The sequence below is a fragment of the Rhinolophus ferrumequinum genome, chromosome 10 (assembly GCF_004115265.2).
Source record: "Rhinolophus ferrumequinum isolate MPI-CBG mRhiFer1 chromosome 10, mRhiFer1_v1.p, whole genome shotgun sequence".
In the NCBI taxonomy this organism is placed as follows: domain Eukaryota; kingdom Metazoa; phylum Chordata; class Mammalia; order Chiroptera; family Rhinolophidae; genus Rhinolophus; species Rhinolophus ferrumequinum.
The window spans coordinates 43,597,448-43,615,942 of record NC_046293.1 but is presented as its reverse complement, the minus strand read 5'-3'; the positions used below and the strand labels follow the sequence as shown (position 1 = coordinate 43,615,942).

At 39.6% G+C, this 18,495-nt stretch overlaps 1 protein-coding gene across 1 annotated transcript in view; it reads left to right on the top strand.

The window, feature by feature from the left end:
* Positions 1-5,732: 5,732 nt before the first annotated feature.
* The window catches only part of SLC2A13 (solute carrier family 2 member 13), a 308,745-nt gene continuing 295,982 nt past the window's right edge, over positions 5,733-18,495 (top strand). The window contains 1 exon segment of the mRNA XM_033118217.1: positions 5,733-6,423. Within this exon segment, the coding sequence (XP_032974108.1) occupies positions 5,865-6,423 (559 nt within the window). The 5' untranslated portion in view covers positions 5,733-5,864.

Genomic DNA, 18,495 nt, shown 5'->3' with positions numbered 1-18,495 from the left:
GGAGGTGAGTTGTTAGTTTCATTAGTAATCATCTTTGAAACAAATAACTCCCCACTGTCCTCATTTCAGATTACTGGGTCCTATTTAAATGATTAAGTTATTTATTGAAATTGGAAGCCAAGTTTTTTTTTTAACTGTTATCATTTGGAGCTACTCATGTGGGTCAATAAAGAATATTTTGACATTCTGTAATCAAAGTTGAGCTCCACTGTAATTTTTATCTCTAGCAACAATTTAGTACGCTATGCTTTTCATTATTAGGTATTTTTACATATGGTCATGTGGTCTTTTGCTACCTGGAATATATTACATTTGAGGATAGGGACTAGGTACTATGCTTTCTGTTTCTAAATTAGAAAAATATGATACCTAGAAATGGTGGAGTCCTCTTATCACTTTGGGAGAAGTCAGCAGAGAGCAAAACTAGCACACTAAGAATAGCAGAGTGAAGAAAAAGTTGGAATCTGGATCTTTAATACCATTTTTCACAGACCAATAATACAATTCCTGATGCCCACCTGTGGACATTTGGATTTATGCAATAATACATTTCTGTAATGGATAAGAGAGTTTGAGTGTAGAGTTTCTTTCACTCAGAATTGAGGCCATATAAATACGGATACAGTATTATTATCATCCTTTTACAGAAGAGAGAACTGATGCTTAGCAAACATAAGTAAGTTGCTCAAGGTCACATAATCAACTAAGTAGCAGAATGAAGACATGAACTTGGGTCTTACTGCCAACAACATCTAGATTCACTCCACCCCCACCAAAATTATTTATCTGTTTAATAGAACTCTTTTCCCATTGTTATTATAATATTACAATGTTCTTACTTCCTGCCTTTTTTTTTTTTTTGCTTGCCTTTTTCTGAGAGGAAGAAGTATTCCTCCTCTTACCTAACATTAGGTTAGCCTCTCCCTTACTGATCTTGCTCTTTATCCTTCCTGCCTTTTTTTTTGGGTGGGGAGGACTTTGCTCTATCAGTCACTCTTGTTCTTGAATTGTCATTTTCTTATTTTCACTTCGACATCTGCAAAAGTTCAAGTCATGCCTGACACCTTTACCTTTCTCTTGATCCTGATAATTCTTTAATCTATTCTCTCTTTTATTGCCTTTACCAAGAGACTTTTAGAAAATGCAGTGTATGTTTGCTCTTTCCACTAAATTTTCTCTTCATTGAAATAGCTCTCTTAAAAGTCTCTGAGGGGAAAAGGCTTTGCAAGCTCCCCCACACAGAGGAGAAGGAGGTGATGTTATGTTTTGTTACAGGTTGTGTTCCTGGTTGGGTCATGGTTATTAGTGGGCAGGATCAACATGTGTTCAAACATCACTCATGCCTCATGCTTTCTTGTGTTTCTTTCTCCCTGTCTCCCTATAGTAAGCAGATCTAGATAGTGTATTGTCCTTTAGGGAATAGGGACCATCCTTTCTTCTTACCCTCCATTCCTACCTCCCCCATCCCATCTCTTTCCTCCTCCACCTTAGAGCAGCAAGTCAAAGAAAGGCAAGTTTGGGGGAAACTCTTAATACTAAGCACATATGATTATATCTCAGAACTAAGCCATGGGACTCACACTTTATCTTTGTATATATTAACAATATAATATGTTTATTCTGGTGCTGCTATGATCTATTATATGTACAGAAATGAGGTATGATCAGTAGGCCAGGATTCTGGTATTACTGGGTTTCTGCACAGAATACCATCAAAACAACATTCTAATTCTCAGCAGTCACCACTGACTTTTTTCCCTCTCTTTTCCCCACAGCTTTATTGTGACATGATTGACAAATAAAAATTATATATATATATATATATATATATATATATATATATATATATATATGTGTGTGTGTGTGTGTGTGTGTGTGTGTGTGAATATATATATATATTTAAGGTATGCATTGTGGTATTTAGATATACATATACATTGTGAAATGATTACCAAAATCAAGCTAACTAGCATATCCATCACCTTACATAGTTACCTTTTTGTTGGTAGTGAGAACATTTAAGATCTATTCTATTAGCAAATTTCAAGTATACAATATATAATGACCTATTAACTACAGTCACCATGGTGTACATTAATCAGGTCTTCACCGCTGACTTTTTAATAGCCAAATTCAATGATCTCTATGTAATATATTTGATTATTTTAGCCATTTCCTCCTTCTTGAAATTCTTCACTTGGCTTTATGCTATGTTACTTTACTAGTTACTTATGGCAACTCAAATCTGTTGGTTTTATTGCCCAGGATTTATTTGCCTGTCTTCTGGCAAAATAGTACCCCAGATTTTTTATGGGAACCCTCCCAACAATCTTAGCCCATATAATTTACTTCCATTAACAGCTCCAAATGTGGGCACTGATTGGCTCTCATCTTATCATCAAACTGCAGTCTCCCAGCTACAGTAATTGGGTCAGGGATGGGCACAGAATTGACAGATCCAATTAGAAACAATAAGGTTTGCTAGGGCTTCAGAGAAAAAAAGCTCTTTTTCTGCCCCTCAGACATGAGTGGACTAGGACATAGAGAATAGAACTTTGAGTAGTCCATTTGGCCACCATGTGCAATTTGAGAATGGAGCCTAAGTAGCAGGAAGCAGAGTGAAGAGATGGAGCAGTCTCCTCCTGGTGACATCCTGGTGTTTGAGTCCTATATCCAGCTGTACTTGAAACCAGTCTATAAACTTTTCAGAAACGAGTCAATAAATCCTCCCTCTCTGCTACAATTTTGATTTGGGTTTGCTTACCTTCGCAACCTAAATAGTACAAAAACAAACCAATGAAACAATCTCCATATTTTACTGTGTACTAAATGCATACATATTCACACATAGGGAACATTCTGGAAAGATTCATTTAAAGTGGTAGGAGGGGTTATCTCTGGGAAAAGGGACTATTATGGTGGAAGAAATTATTAGGAAGGAATTTTTTGTTATCTTTATTGTTAGACTGATTTATAACAAGGATGCATTTCTTGTGAAATTGAAAACAAACATCCAACAAACATAAGACAACACTCTGCTACCAACCCCACCATCCCCGCTCAACAACATCTTCTATTGAATCAATACTGAGTATACTTGCCTGATATTCGAGATCTATTGCAGTATAGATAAAACCCCTCACCCTCTTCTTTTCCTTTTCTACAGTGGGTCCTTACTGTTCCTGGAGGTTGCAAAGCAAATGTACTAAAACTGGGGCTTTTGAACTCATCTTGCAAACCAATAATGGTTCTTTTTTTTCATGTTTTTTTTTTCTGATTATAGTTGACATTCAGTATTATTTTACATTAGTTTCAGGCATACGGCATAGTGGTTAGACATTTATACAATTTATGAAGTGATCCCCCAATTAGTCTAGTACCCTCCTGGCACTATACATAGTTATTACAATATTATTGCCTATATTCCCTATACTGTACTTTACACCCTCGTGACTATTTTGTAACTATCAATTTGTACTTCTTCATGCCTTCGTGTTTTTCACCCACCCCTGTAATACCCCTCCCATCTGGTAACCATCAGTTTGTTCTCTGCATCTATGAGCTGTTTCTGTTTTTTTTTCTTTTTTTTTTACTTTGTTCTTTAGAATCCACATATAAGTGAGATCATCTGGTATTTGTCTTTCTCAATTTCAATTAGCATAGTACCTTTAGGTCCATCCATGTTATCACAAATGGTAAGGTTTCATTTTTTATGGCTGAGTAACATTCCATTGTTTATACCTATCACCTCTTCTTTATCCAATCATCTTCAATAATGATTCTTATGATTATTTACTCTGCAATGGTAATTAATTATATTTCAAAATACTTTTTCATGCTCACTCCAGTTCATGAATAGTTGCACCATTATTTCCTTGACAAATGAGAAAACAAGGTGAAAACTAATCTAGTGGTTTGTTAAAAGCAGTCCAGTAAAATAGTGATAGTGTAGGGACTTACCTCTTTTGATTCTCAGCTGATGGGCTTTCCATTTCACCATAATTTAAAGGTGGGGCAGCCTTTGGGAACGTTGTTTTAGACTCATGCTGTGGTGTTAAATTGAACTTGGTTCCCTCCATGGGCTGAGAAAAACTCTGTTTAACTCTCTGTTGTCTTTTTTTCATGTCGTGTTTCTTTTCAGATATAACCTGACAGTAGGTATTTACATGCCCTGATGATACGGAGCAGAACAATTTTAAGTAGCTGAATGTTCTGTTACAGAAAAGTCGAATTTTCAATAAGGGATGCTCAGGAGGCAAGGTGTTCACTACACTTGCTAGGAATAAAAGGGAGTTTGTTTCATCTGAACAAGAGGGAACTGTCAACCCTACCAGATGATCTCATCTGGGAGAGGTTTTCTTCAGAAGCGGTGAACCGGCTTACCACCAGGTGGCACAGTTTTACTATATAAGCATAGAAAAAAGCGTGCTCTCACCTGAATCTTTTCTGATCCTGAATATTAAAGAGCTCATTGCTCCCCAGCTAAAAGCTCTGTTTAACGGATCCCTGAGAGTGAAGAGAGCCTTGCTTGGAAGCCACACAATAAGTCTAAAAAGTTAAACCCTCTGAGTTCATTAATTCATTTTTCCATGTTGTTGGAAAGGAAAGTGCTACATTATGGGAGATAATTATAACTGATCATCCAAATGAAAGCAATTTTGACAAGTTCTAATGTAACTTTTTATTGAAACAGGGACGATGAAATCCTTTTCTCTAAAAGGAAAAAGTTTTAGGTCACATGAAAGGTAGGTCTCAGGATAAGAAACCTCTTGCTCAACTAAGAAAAACAAAAGAGTACTGAAGTTCTAAGGAATAGAATCATATGATGCTTTACTTCCTGCCCTCAGCTTGAAGAATGAAATCAAATCGGAGGGCCAAAATCATGCTTCTCTAAAACTGGTCGCAAATAGTGTCATTTTTGTTTTGTTTACATTGCCCCTATAAATGGAGTGCAACAGTGGGGATTTCTCGGGAGAGAAGACATTCTGCCTTTTGATGACCAGGTTGGGGAAGGATTCTTTGGTTTACTTTCTACCACAAGGAACTACCTGGTTATACAAGAGTAGTGAAATAGATAAATGTGAATTTTCTTTTACATATCAAAGATCCATGAGAGGTTTGGGATTCTCTTGGGGAGACACATTATCTCTGTCCTCAAAGCATCAAGATGCACCCTGACTTTAAGCATAAATTGAGGAGGGACTGGCAGTGAGAGGAAACTGGTTACTGAAATAGGAGAACACAGTCCTGAATTGTTCCACAACAAACTCATTTATGTCACAATATTATACGATGAAGTGTACTTGCTATGTATCATACCAGGATATTTTTTCTAGGCCCTTCCAGCCTTGGCCATCCCCAGACTGTTAGAAGGAAGATCAGGGTGTTTTAAGGGGTTCTCTCCCTAGCCTCCCAAAACCAATATTGGCCTGCACCCCAGCTGCAGCTCCCAAGCCAGGATTAATTTCTTAAAGATGTCAGAGCCCTAAAGGAAGGAGCCTACATTACAGGCAGTCCTCCACCTGGGGGTGGAGTCCGGGGCGGGCTGAGCCTGGCCCCGCCCAGGGAGTGGGCGGGGCATCTCCGTGGCTCGGCTCTGCTGGCCCGGGACTGCACGTGACCCGCGGCCCCGCCTCTCGCCCGCTTCGCAGCGCCAGCTCGGCAGGCGCGGGGCGTGAGTCTCGAGTGAGACCCGCCAGGCTCCAACTCCGCATCGCCGGTGCTCGGCGGGCAGCAACTTTCTCCCCGGATCGGCCGCGGCGGCGGCTGCTGCCGTGGCATCCGGAGCGAGAACCGGGAGGAGGAAGGCGGCGGCGATTGCTCCTGCCTCGTCCCCCCGGGAAGCCCCGGGCCCCTGCTGCCCTATGTCCCGCAAGGCGAGCGAGAATGTGGAGTACACGCTGCGGAGTCTGAGCAGCCTCAAGGGCGAGCGGCGCAGGAAGCAGCAGGAGCCGGACGCGGCGATCGCGGCCGGGGAGCGCAGCCTCCTGGCGGCCGCGGAGTCGAGCAGCAGCCTGCAGAGCGCGGGCGCGGGCAGTGGCGGCGGCGTCGGGGACCTGGAGCGCGCGGCTCGGCAGCAGTTCCAGCAGGACGAGACCCCCGCCTTCGTGTACGTGGTGGCGGTCTTCTCCGCGCTGGGCGGCTTCCTGTTCGGCTATGACACCGGGGTGGTGTCGGGGGCGATGCTGCTGCTCAAGCGGCAGCTCAGCCTGGACGCGTTGTGGCAGGAGCTGCTGGTGTCCAGCACGGTGGGGGCGGCTGCCGTCTCGGCGCTGGCTGGCGGGGCCCTCAACGGCGTCTTCGGCCGCCGCGCCGCCATCCTGCTGGCCAGTGCCCTCTTCACCGCCGGCTCCGCGGTGCTGGCCGCGGCGAACAACAAGGAGACCCTGCTCGCGGGACGCCTGGTCGTAGGGCTTGGCATCGGTGAGTTCGGGCTCTGCAAAGGGAATCCAGCCAGGGCCCCTGGCGTTACCGCTCTTAACCCTGATGGCTGCTTTCCTTTTGCCCCTTCGAGGTCCCCGTCGAGTCTTGGCAGGTCCGAGAATACTCCCCTCCACGTCTCTCGTCCTGAGAGCCCGTCTATTAGTCCCGCTTCTAAGGCTGGCTCCCTAGGGGGTTGGGGGGACTCGCTGTAGTCTACCCCGAACCCATGTGGAATCTTTAATCGCCCACCGTCAAGTGAATCCGTGTGATTGTGGCCTCTGAGCCCTTCCAAGAACCCCGCTTATCACCAGCTTTTTCCTTGATCTAGCCTTGCCTGATGCTCCTCTTCAGCTTAAGAGGGAGGGTCTCTAATTTCCGGAACTCGCTCACTTTGTTTCTCCACTGCTAGCTCCTTTCCTTTTCTAGGATTCCAAAGTGCGAATCCCATCAGTCTTAAAGTAACAGTAAGTTAATTTTAAAGTTAAGTAATTCTAGACTCAAAAACTATTTTTTGCTACCCCTTCTCTCCTTCTCTAGTCATTTATCTTTAGACAGAGTATAATTTTTACTTTCTGTATGGCTTTTTGCTTTCATCTTTTTTCCCAAATGGTTTCCCTTACTCCGTTTTGCTAACTTTTTCCTTTAATTCCATATTCACCCATTCTCCTCTTTGTTTTGCCTCTCCTGCCTTCCCGTTGGGAACCAAATTATTGTATCTATTAAAGGTCATATTCACCTCCTAAATTCATTTAGGAGCTACTCCCCCTGTGGATAAATGCCCAGCAAGATAGATCTTTGCAATTTACTTTAAAAATACGGTATTAACGTTCCCAGGGCATTGATTTTCCCCCTGGTTGCTGAGCAGGAAAGGTACAATTGGCAAGTTCTTGGCAGAAGGAAGCTATTTGGAATGTACTCAGTATTATTAGAAAGCACTTTTGAGGGAAAGTGGGGGGTTGACACTGCAATCTCACTAGGAATTTTTCTAAGACATACTGCTGATGCTTTTTAAATGTTTCATTTCATAATTCAGTTTTTGTTTCCTTTAGGGTGCTGTTGACCTACGTATTTCCTCTCTATGGCTGGGTCTTGATGAAGCCCTTTCAACCTGGGGCTCCGATGATCTGTCCAGTCACCGCTTGTTTGACATTTATGCTTTTCACCCTTTCTCTGTAGGCTCTCAGGGGAATCGAGCCCCATTTATACAATTCCACCGGTAGGAACCTTTAGGCTAACCCCTTCCCACTTTCCTCCCTCCTACACACACACACACACACACTGCACTTTGTATCCCAAAGCTGTCATTTCTGACATTCTTTTTGTTTATTGAGCAATTAGTGAAGCAGGGATAGGCTCTCAATAAAATGTTAAGTTCGCACATTAAAGTCCAAAATGACCATAAAGTACAGCTGAAGTGAACTCTCTGTATGTAGGAGCTACCTGTACCTTCAGGACCCAACAAATAACTGGTGTTGATGTCTAGTGATCAGGGGATTCTTTTCTCAACATTCTCTGCTTGGGACACCCAGACCACCTTTTTTTGTTTGTTTGTTTCTTCCGACATAGAACAATTTTAGGTAGCAAGATTTGTTCTGCGAGACTGAATCTCATTTGTGATTTCAAAATTTAATAATGTTTTGCAGAGATCTCTAAATGAAGCCTCCTCATGTTTAGCTGTGGCAAATATTGTGTATTTAGATATTATGTTGACTATTTTATCTGATAGGAAAATTGAGCCCCTGTTATGTGTAAGGTCTAGGTGATGTAAGCAGACTGGTGAGGAGCATTTATACTCCAGTAAGGGTGGCAGGGTGGAACTGAAGCAAGGTAGAACTTGCTAAACTCCATAAGAAAGGCTCTCAGAGGGCTGATGAATTAAAAAAGGGTAAGGTTACTGGGAGTTGAGGGAAGCCAGAAGCTCTTCCTGATGGAAATGTATGTTGATGAGTAGTATTGTCACTGTGGAAATGAGGAAAGGACCTTCTAGCCAGGGAATGAATAAAGGAAAGCATGGGGCATTCTTGGGGAACAGGGTGGATGCAACAAAGAGGAGGAAGCAGCATTGGAAAGGCTGGTGTATAAGAACTAAGGATGCTTCTGTGTGTCATAGTGTGGTCCTGTGGTGCCTGGGCTGCTTACCTGACAGTGCAGCTAGTTGAACATGGTTCTGATTCAGTCCTGTTAAGGTCTGTGTCGCTCATGGCGAAAGTTCCCCCATTAGAATAGAACCCCTGATAACAAAGTTTCATAAAACTGCTTCACTTATAAAATGAAGAATGTTCTAAGATCATGAACAGGCTTTGTAGTAGACCACATGGAACAACACCACATTACAAATTAGAGTCTACGTAAAGTATGTAATTGTACACGGAAAATGCTTAAAACTCATCGATTACTAACCTCTCAAAAGAGAAGTCACAAGAATTATTTTCATCTACAAGAAAATGGGTCCCTAACATGAGCATTTTTTAAAAGACATTAAATTTTGTTTGTTCGATACACTAATTCTTGGTTGATTTCATGCTACTTTTTTAAGTAGTTAAATTTTAAATGTGGTCAGAAGGGTTTTTTTGTTTGTTTTGTTGTTTGTTTTTTTTTTTTTGTCCTTTCAGTACTTAGTAAATGTTGACAAGTTTGCAATGATAATTTTTTCCACCAATTTGCCTATGGTAAATATAAGGTCCACGCAGACAGTGTTTTTTGTTCATTTTGTTCACTGATATATCCCTAGCCCTTAGGAGGCACGTGTTGAATAAATGAATTAAGTGAATGAATAGTAAGTAGAAACGTTAAAATAATTACATTGCTGGTAGGGTACCACTCTAGTTAGGATTGTTCTTTTTTAAAAAATAGGGTATTATAAAATATTTGATAGGCCATCTAAGGGTTTTTGTTTATAACAGTTTAATGAAATAATTCATTTTCTATTCAACAAATGCTAATTAAACTTCCATTATTGATTCTGTCAGATTTGGAGTAGACAGTAATTAGATAAAAATCCCACTCTGGAGGTTTTCATTCTCTAATGGAAAAGAAAGACCATCTGCAAGCGATTAAAATACAGTAGAGGTTTCTCTAGGTGCTGTGGGACACACAGAAGAGTGGGCAGTCGAGTCCCTTGTGGGAGGAAGGAAATAGAACACAGAATTAAGAGGGTTTTACAGAGACAGAATTATTTAAGCTGGGGTTTGAAGGGTGAGTAGGAGTTCAACAGATGTAGAGGGAGCTGGGAAAGGAACTACTATTTCGTGTTTATCTCACTGAATCCTTCTAACTCTTTGAAATAGGTGTGAAACAAGTCCCCTTCTGCTGGATGTGGATATAGCCTACAGCAGTTAAATGACAAGGTCACTGGTACAAAGTCAGGATTAAAACAACAAAACCTTTTTCTGTTACCACTTAAGGTAGAATTAGCAGCAGGTATAAAGGCACAGAAGAATCAAAGCAGTGTTTGAAGCATAAAATGACTGAAGTGTAGTGGTAGGGTGGTCATGAAACTGGAATGCATTTTTTTTTTTGGCAGGGGCAGGGGGTGGCGGTAGGCTGAACAGGGTTTATTTGGCCCTGCCTATGGAGGGACAGTCAGTGGAGGTTTTTAGTTATAAATGATATGATCAGATTAAGCATCCTTTGAATCTGGTCTTCTCTCCACCCCCATTGTGCTTTTAAAACTCTCTCCTTCCTTCCCCAAAGCTCTTGCCTCTTTGAGTTTTGTAGTATTAGAAATCCTTGGCTGAGGTGGTTACTATAAGATAGGTAAAGCAGAGCATGTGGCCAAGAATTTCTGGAATTGGAAGAGTCAGTGGGCCCTTCAACAGAAACTCTGAGAAAGATAAAGATGTCAAGCAGTTTAGTGTGGGTGTTAATTTGTATTAAATGAGTCATATAGTAAAAGACAGAAACATCTCAAATCAGGGGTATTTGTGTTTATTTTAGTTTAAGGGTTCAGTTTCCTTGAGGAGTTACAGCAAAATCAGCTTATGAGTGCCTATTTTGAACAGGGCAATATTTTAGGTTTTTGGCTTCACTAAAGCTTCCTTTGATTGCTCTGGTTTGTTTTGCTCTTATCCTTGACTTGAGTCCTGGGACCAGACCATTGTCCCTGCCTTACTGTCATTGCCACTCAAACTGTTTAAACTTGAAGACTCAAATTTCAAATAGGACACTGTAGGAGAGGAAGAAAATTTCCTCTACCCTTCTAGGTTCAGCTGGTCTAATATATATATTTGAGACAGATTAAATTAACAAAAAACAAATTTATGTATGTATATATGTTTGGGAAACCCACATATATGAAAGGTTCAGAAACAAAGTTAAAATGAGGTATATATTGTGGCATTTTGAGTTAAGAATGAGGTAAGGCGTTGGGGCTTCTGAGGGGTGGAAGGTCATTTGAAGGACGATAAGAGCAGATATTTAGTAATTAGATGTTTGCCCTGCCATATAATAGATCAGTTATAACAAAGTTATCTCTGGTGATAACTCTCATTATGGGCAAGGCTCTCAACTTAAATTCTTCAAGGGAAAGGTAAAAGATTCTCTGGAGCCCACAAAGTCTTGATTGCTTTCGACTCAAAGTAATCCATATGTCCAGGTGGCACATCTTGGGGAGGCCTGTTCTGAACCCCTTCCACACAAATTTGCACTCCCCAAACTTACTGTATTCTACAGGGTAATCTTATTTTGTGTGTCCTTCATACACAATCACATTGCGCAGGGTTTATTTAGCAGTATTGTACCTGTAGCCAAAGTTTTTAGGTATGGTTTGGTACAACAGGATTGAAAGAATGTGCTTGCACAGTTCTGCTTTCTTTGACTGTCATCTGGGACCTTGTATCTCTTATGCATAACACACACAGTATTGTCTAGAAAGGGCAAAATTACAAGAACATAGTACTGTTATCACTGTTGGCATATCCATAGTCAGCCAAAAAGCAAGCCATTTAATTTAGTCCTTTCTCCGTGGTGTTAGCATTTATTTTACTGCTCATTCTCAGCGGTGGTTAGTGCCTGTCTCAAAAAGTCTGTAAGGTCAGATATTCACCAATATGCAAAACTTTTACCAAGAATTGACATACTAATTTCACTGGGTTATTTGTACAGGGTTTGTTGAATTAATCTTAGATTTACACCAATTTATCCTTTGCCAGCCTCTGTTCCAGTGTTCCCTCTTCTGGAATACAATTTGTAGCTGCATATTGCAGCTTGTAATAGGTGTGATATGGCCTGTTGAGTAACTCTTCTAAAAATATCACATTTTTTCCCCCAAACCGCACTTTGAATTCTTATTCTTTAATGCCAAACAAATGTAAGATCTTGTTTGATCAAAACATCGTGAAATTATGCATTAATGTTAAAAAAGAATTTCATTTAAGATCAACAAAATTAGCCAGAATCAGCCAGATTTTTAAATAATCAGTTAATGCTTGTTTCTTTTTTTATAGTGAAGTGTGTTTTTTCTGTTTCCCCCACCCAATTTCTTTCAGTTTAATCTTTTTTTTTTTTTTTTTTTTTTTAAGATTTTATTGGGGAAGGGGATATTGGGGAACAGTGTGTTCTTCCAGGACTTTTTTCCAAGTCAAGTTGTTGTCCTTTTCAATCTTAGTTGTGGAGGGCGCACCTCAGCTCCAGGTCCATTTGCCGTTGCTAGTTGCAGGGGGCGCAGCCCACCATCCCTTGCGGAAGTCAAACCAGCAACCTTGTGGTTGAGAGGACGCGCTCCAACCAAATGAGCCATCCGGGAGCTCAGCGGCAGCTCAGCTCAAGGTGCTGTGTTCAATCTTAGTTGCAGAGGGTGTTGCCCACCATCCCTTGCGGGACTCGAGGAGTCTGAGGAGTTGAACCGGCAACCTTGTGGTTGAGAGCCCACTGGCTCATGTGGGAATCGAACCGGCAGCCTTCGGAGTTAGGAGCACGGAGCTCCAACCGCCTGAGCCACCAGGCTGGCCTCAGTTTAATCTTTCAAAGCAGGATTTCTGTATTGGATTTATGCTTTCTACTGGTATGAAACTGACATGTAAAGTAAAACTTTGTTTGACCTCCTCTCTTGCCTTATTTCATACACATTAACAGTTTGTGTGCACCCCCCCACCCCCCAGTTTTATTTCTGGTGGCATTGACATTGCAGAGTTATAGTGAGGGTTGTGATCTAATTATGTTTGTGTGGAAGTATTGCAACACCCTCCTTGAGTGAGTTGTCAGTGAGATCATGAAAGTCTGTTAACATGAATTCTATGAAGTTATTCATGTGACTTCTGTATAAAACATTTCTCTCTTTCACCCATTCATATTTCCCTCTTCTGTATTTCAAGCTCAAAGTAGGAATACTGTCTAAGTTGAATGACATCATACTGAAATCCTGGGTTTTCATACCTCTAATGATGTATGAGTAGAACCTGCTGGTACATCTCTCATAGCAAGCAGTCTTGGCTATCTTGACTCAAAAGTACATGAAACTAATTTCCTTTCTTTTTCTGATCCAACCGGGTTCCTGTATACATCCATCCTGTCTACAGCTCTCGTCATTTCTTCACCTTTCTTTTTTCTTTGACCGGCAGAGTACATAGTAGTGACACTTCTGTAAGAAAACTTCCATTGTCAGGAGGAAAAGCTGTACTCACCAGAAAACCACAGAACAGTTTTCTACATTTGCATTTTAATTTCCCTGGATATATAGAGAAAAAATAGCTAAGTTTTGAGGATACTTCTAAACTCGAGTTGGGAGATTGCCTGTTTTTTCCTTGGGCCTTTTATTAAATATTAACACCACTGTTTGCCATAGTGTGGTCTGGAATATGTGTCAAAAGCCACATGGCGGGAGCCTCATTTCACGAGGCTAAGCAATGTCATATGGGACCACCAGTGCCACCAGTGGTGGTGACACTAGCATTCTTCTTGATCTGATTTTATCATCTCCCTGTCCTGCCCTGGGGGGACTCTCAGTAATCACTCTTCATGGCACAATGTAAATTGGCAGTTGATTTAGCTGCCAACACCCTGGAAATGATAACACCTAACATTTGTCCATGGTTGACGCTGTGCCAGGCACGCTTTGAAACATTTTCTGTATATTAATTCACATAATCGCCACAATAGCTCAGTGAGATAATACTATAATCTTCTTTTTAATTTCAAGATATTTAGGTAGAAAGAGATGAAGTAACTTTCTCTTATGGTCTCAGAGCAACACAGAGCCAGAGTTTGCTCCCAAGAGGCCTGGCTCCATAGTCTGTCCATGCTCAACTGCTCAGTGACACTGACAGTTCTCCCTGAATATAATTGTTCTTTACCATGATATGTTATGTGGACATTACTTGTAAAATATAAACTTTTTAAATGAGTTGTTCAAGAATACAGCCTTGGCATTTCAAGGAATAACGAGGAAAGAAGAGCTGGTTAGAACATTTCCTTGCTAAGAGCTTGTGAACAGGGATGCCTACTGCCGGGCTGCTGAGGGCTCCACAGTTCCAGAGGGCTCTATTCACGTTGCATTTCCCCAAAGGGGGGTGTATTCACACTGACTGCAGCGGGGCCCCCTGGAGTTGGACAACACTGAGGTACTGCCTATGATGCAGCAACTACAATTTAGAAAATGCGTTTCTGCTTTTCCCTTTCAGCTCATGATATTCTGTCTGCTTGGAATGTGCTTTCTCCAAAACATTGTCTCCTTTTCCCATAGCCATTTCCCATAGCCACTGAGCGATGACTTTGTTGAGTGCTGGAGAGACAAAGATAAAAATAGTCCCTGTTCTTAAAAGACCAAAGTCTAGTGGGGAAAGACAAACATGAGGTGGTTAATCCTACCATAGAATTATCCAAAGGTGTTTACTTATCCTTCCAGGTCCAGCTTTATCAGGAAAGCGGTCTCAGTTGGCCTCTGCTAAATTTTAGCACTTTCTCTGAACCACATTTAGGGCATGTAAGTGCATTATTCCTTGCAATATATCTTTTTGGCTGTGACTCATCTCCCTGGTAGACCAGAAACTCATGGGGTTAGCAAATTAGGTATTAATAGTATTTATGTCCTCTCCCTGCACTTAGCACCCTCCTGTTTATTAAGCTCTTAAATATGTAGCAAGCTAAAGAATGCATAAAAGCAATACTCAACAGACCATTGCTGTAGTTGAACAAGAAACCTCAGATACGTACTTAATTGCTGCAGAGTTAATTCAGAAAGTGGAATAACATGGTGGTGAAACTTGAGGCCTTTGGATCTACACTGCTTAGGCTCGCACTCTGGCTGGCCACTTACTACCTGGGGGCTGTGTCAAGACTTGTGCTTCAGTTTCCTCATCTGTAGAATGGGGCTAAAACCTGCCTCATAGGGTAGCTATGAAGATTAAATAAGTTAATATTTGTAAAGTGCTTTCACATAGCCTGGCAAAGTAAAACATCAGTATTTATTAAGCATTTGCACATAAGTTGTATAACCTTTGAAAGATGACCTCGGTGTGCTTCAGTTTCCACATCTCTGGGATGAGTGTTATGCTAGGACTTAGAAAATAGGGTTGTTGTAGAAATTCAATGAGCTGATGCATGTAAAAATGCCTAGCTATCATAAATGGTAGCTTTTGTTATCAGGTGTAGCCATCTCAGTCATCACCCTAACACCTTTTTAAATTCAAGGGAAATGAAATCATGAGAGTTTAATGCTTATCATAACTAGTAAGGAAGAGGTGAGTAAAAATTTCATAATATAAATTGAACAAACTTGAAAGACAGAATGAGTATTTTAAAAGGGAGTCAGTACTCTCTTTCAAGTGTTCAGTTTGTATTAGTATGTAAAATTTACCTCCAGCCAGATAAGTGGCGTTTTGAAGAAAGTCATAAACATAGGTTGTCTGAGAGAAGGGTACTCTTCTGGTGGAGGAAGAGAACAGAAATAAGTGTAAAGCACTGAGTAGAGCAAACAGTTTTTCTTGGCTATGTGGAGGGGTTGAATAAGAAAGTAGTAAAAATGTGAATCTGTTTGATAAAGTATAGTCTCGGCTGCTAGTAGGGGACCAGTTGGAGCTGTGATATTGGATCTGTCTGTAATATTTTACATGCCTGTTTATAGACAAAAGAATTTACTTCTCAGTGGAAAAGATGTATCTGCCTTTTAAGAAGCAAAGAATGAATAGTTTTAATAAAATCTTGAAAGTAATTGCTTTGGAATAAAAAGATTTTTAATAATGGAAGCTTTCATATAAAGCTCCGTTATCATATTTTTTGGATTTCGTTGATGACTCAATGTCAGGAAGGCATTCCATTCTACACAGAGAGAAAATGGGGTATTAAAATTGTATGCATAACACCCAAGGACTAAACAGTCAGCGTTTAATATTTGGTTAGCAATTGCTTGTAGTTTTGAAAGAAAATTATATAGTGATATAAGTTGTTATCAGGATAAAATCTGAAGCAGTTAACTACCATGTCTACCTAATTCTAATATTTGCTGTAAAGTGAAGGAAAATGGCTTCTAGAACTCTTCCCTCCACTATTTTTGGGCGGACAGGCAGTGTCAGTGTAATGTGACCATCTGGGATTTTTGTAGGTGAGACAGCATGTATGTCAGGACTATCTCAGAGGTCATGCACGGCCCACAGGCCTCCTGCCCGCCTAGCAGGGAAGTCATTAAGACTGGAAAACAGGCCAACCCCACCACAAAAACCAGAACTATTAGAATCATTTATCATGCCTCTTGAGAGCAAGGTTGTTGGGAATTTCTTTAAAATCTTTCATTATATTCATGCCTATCCTATATTAGGGAAATATGTAGAATTTTTCAGAGTTTACTGCTTCTTCTTCTACATGTTTGTCCTTTTTAAATGATTTTTAATGTCAAAATTCATCCAATACGTTTAATCAAATACTGCAAAGAACATAGAATTGTAAGTGAGTCATTTTTCCTTAAATAGTCTTTGTTTGTGAAAATCTCTAATCCTCATTTCCTGGGATATAATGCTTACTTACACATCTTATTAGAGGTATTGTGAAAAGTCAAAATGTGATAGACCCTAAAACAAAGCCCATCCTTTATGCCTGTGTGTGTATGCGTTTCATGTGCACTCACTTATTAACCAAGAATGTTCGTGTTTTCCATACTAAAGTGAGTGAATTATAGGAAGTGCAGACAGGTTAGGTAAATTAGCACTTTAGTGACATTGCTGAGATTCAATCCCAGGTTTCTGATCGAGGACCGTTGTGTGCCCTGCCTCTCCATTATGTGATAAATCCAGTTCTTGACTATGAAAGTTAAATATGTATAGTCACAGTGACATTTCTTAGGTTAGTATACATATTTAATGTGCTAGAATTTTTTAAATGATTCTTGAGGGGACAGTGATGAGACAGTGATTGTTAGGGAAACTCTTGAAAGACAAGAACTGCTTAGATAGAAAGTAATTACTCCAAATAAAGAGTATATAATGTACATGGCATAATAATGTATTATCAAAAGCAGAAAAGAGATGAAGGGAACAAAATAAAAATTCCAGCAATAGATCCAACTATTTGTAAGAGTTTAGTGTTGAACAAATCAGATAAAATAGTGCAGAGAAGAAAGAATTGAAGAAAGGAAAGAATGTGAATAAAAATAATGTAAATATAAGATCTCATTCTCAATATCATTTGTTTAAGAATCTCTAAAATTTTAAAAAATAGAAATGGAGTGATTTTCTTTATATCAATGACGTGATTCACTGTATTATAATTTTTAAAACCTCCAATAGAGGCTTTAAAAGCAAAACAACAGATTGGAAAAATATTATGGTATATTTTCCTAAAAGTAAATATATTTATGCTCAAAACATATTAAATAGACTATAGCAGGAGAAAAATGCAATTAGTAAATAAACTCTCTGGGAAGTATTAAACCTTGTTAATAATTAGAAGTGAAAATTAAGATAACATACTAAATTAGCAAATTAGAAAAAAACTGCTAATTGTTTGTAGGAAAAGATTTTCTGGTTGTAAAATAAATTGGAATATTTTCTATAGATAATATTTTAGATAATAGCCAGGCATATTTAACATGTTTCATTCATTTGTTATTTGCTTATTAATTCAACAAGCCTATTTTGAATTACTGATGTATACTAGATACCAAAGTATATAAATACTTTGAATACAGAAGTTAAATATGGTCAGGTCTGTGCTTTTGAGTTCACTTATAAAACTACTAATATTCTTTGATTTGGAAATTTCACTTGATAGATTATAATATAAGGAAATAAAATTTTAAAAAGTTTGCATAAAGATATATTTTTAGATGTACAGTATGTAATTTTTTAAAAACCAGGGTGGAGGGAGAACCTCAAAGTGTCTATAGTGATTGGGAAATGATTACGTAGACACAGTATGTGATAGAACATTACATTGCCATTAAAATAAAAACGTGGACCTGGAGTACATATAAATATACAAATAATAACCCCCTGAAATAGAACACAGGTGTATGAACACACAGATTAAAGCTATGTGAAAAATTATGGCTGGATATAGAGTTTGTAAAAAGGCATAAAATTGTGTATATAGCTTACATATGGCAAAGTGGTCTTTAAATTTTATTTTTTCACTGTTGCCTTTATAGTTGTTGTTATTACTTTACCTGGAATTCAGATTTTTGTTTTAAAATATACAGACACATGTATAACCAAAGACTGGCAATACGTTGTTTTTTTTTTTCAGATGAGATTTTACCTCATATTCCCTGGAATGAAGTTTTGAAGAAATGATGACCAAAAAACAAAAAAAATGTTATAAATGTAATCATAAGAAAGTTGTGTGGATGTACATTTCCCCCAATTTGTAACCCATTGCATGAATTAGCAAGATATTATGATGTATAGTGTATGTACATTTCTTTGGATCTTATTATGCTGTGTACGAGTATCCCAGGAAAATACCTTCTTACTACATCTTCATCATTGAGAAAAATAGAAACAATCAGAATGAGAGCTCCTGTCACCACATTCCCTCATCTCCTTCCTTTGTGTTTCCTCAGTGTCCCTGCGTCCCTGCCTGCACTTTGCCCATGATGCAGGCTTCCTCCTGGACCTGTGGATGCACTGTTCATGCTTTTGGCCAAGA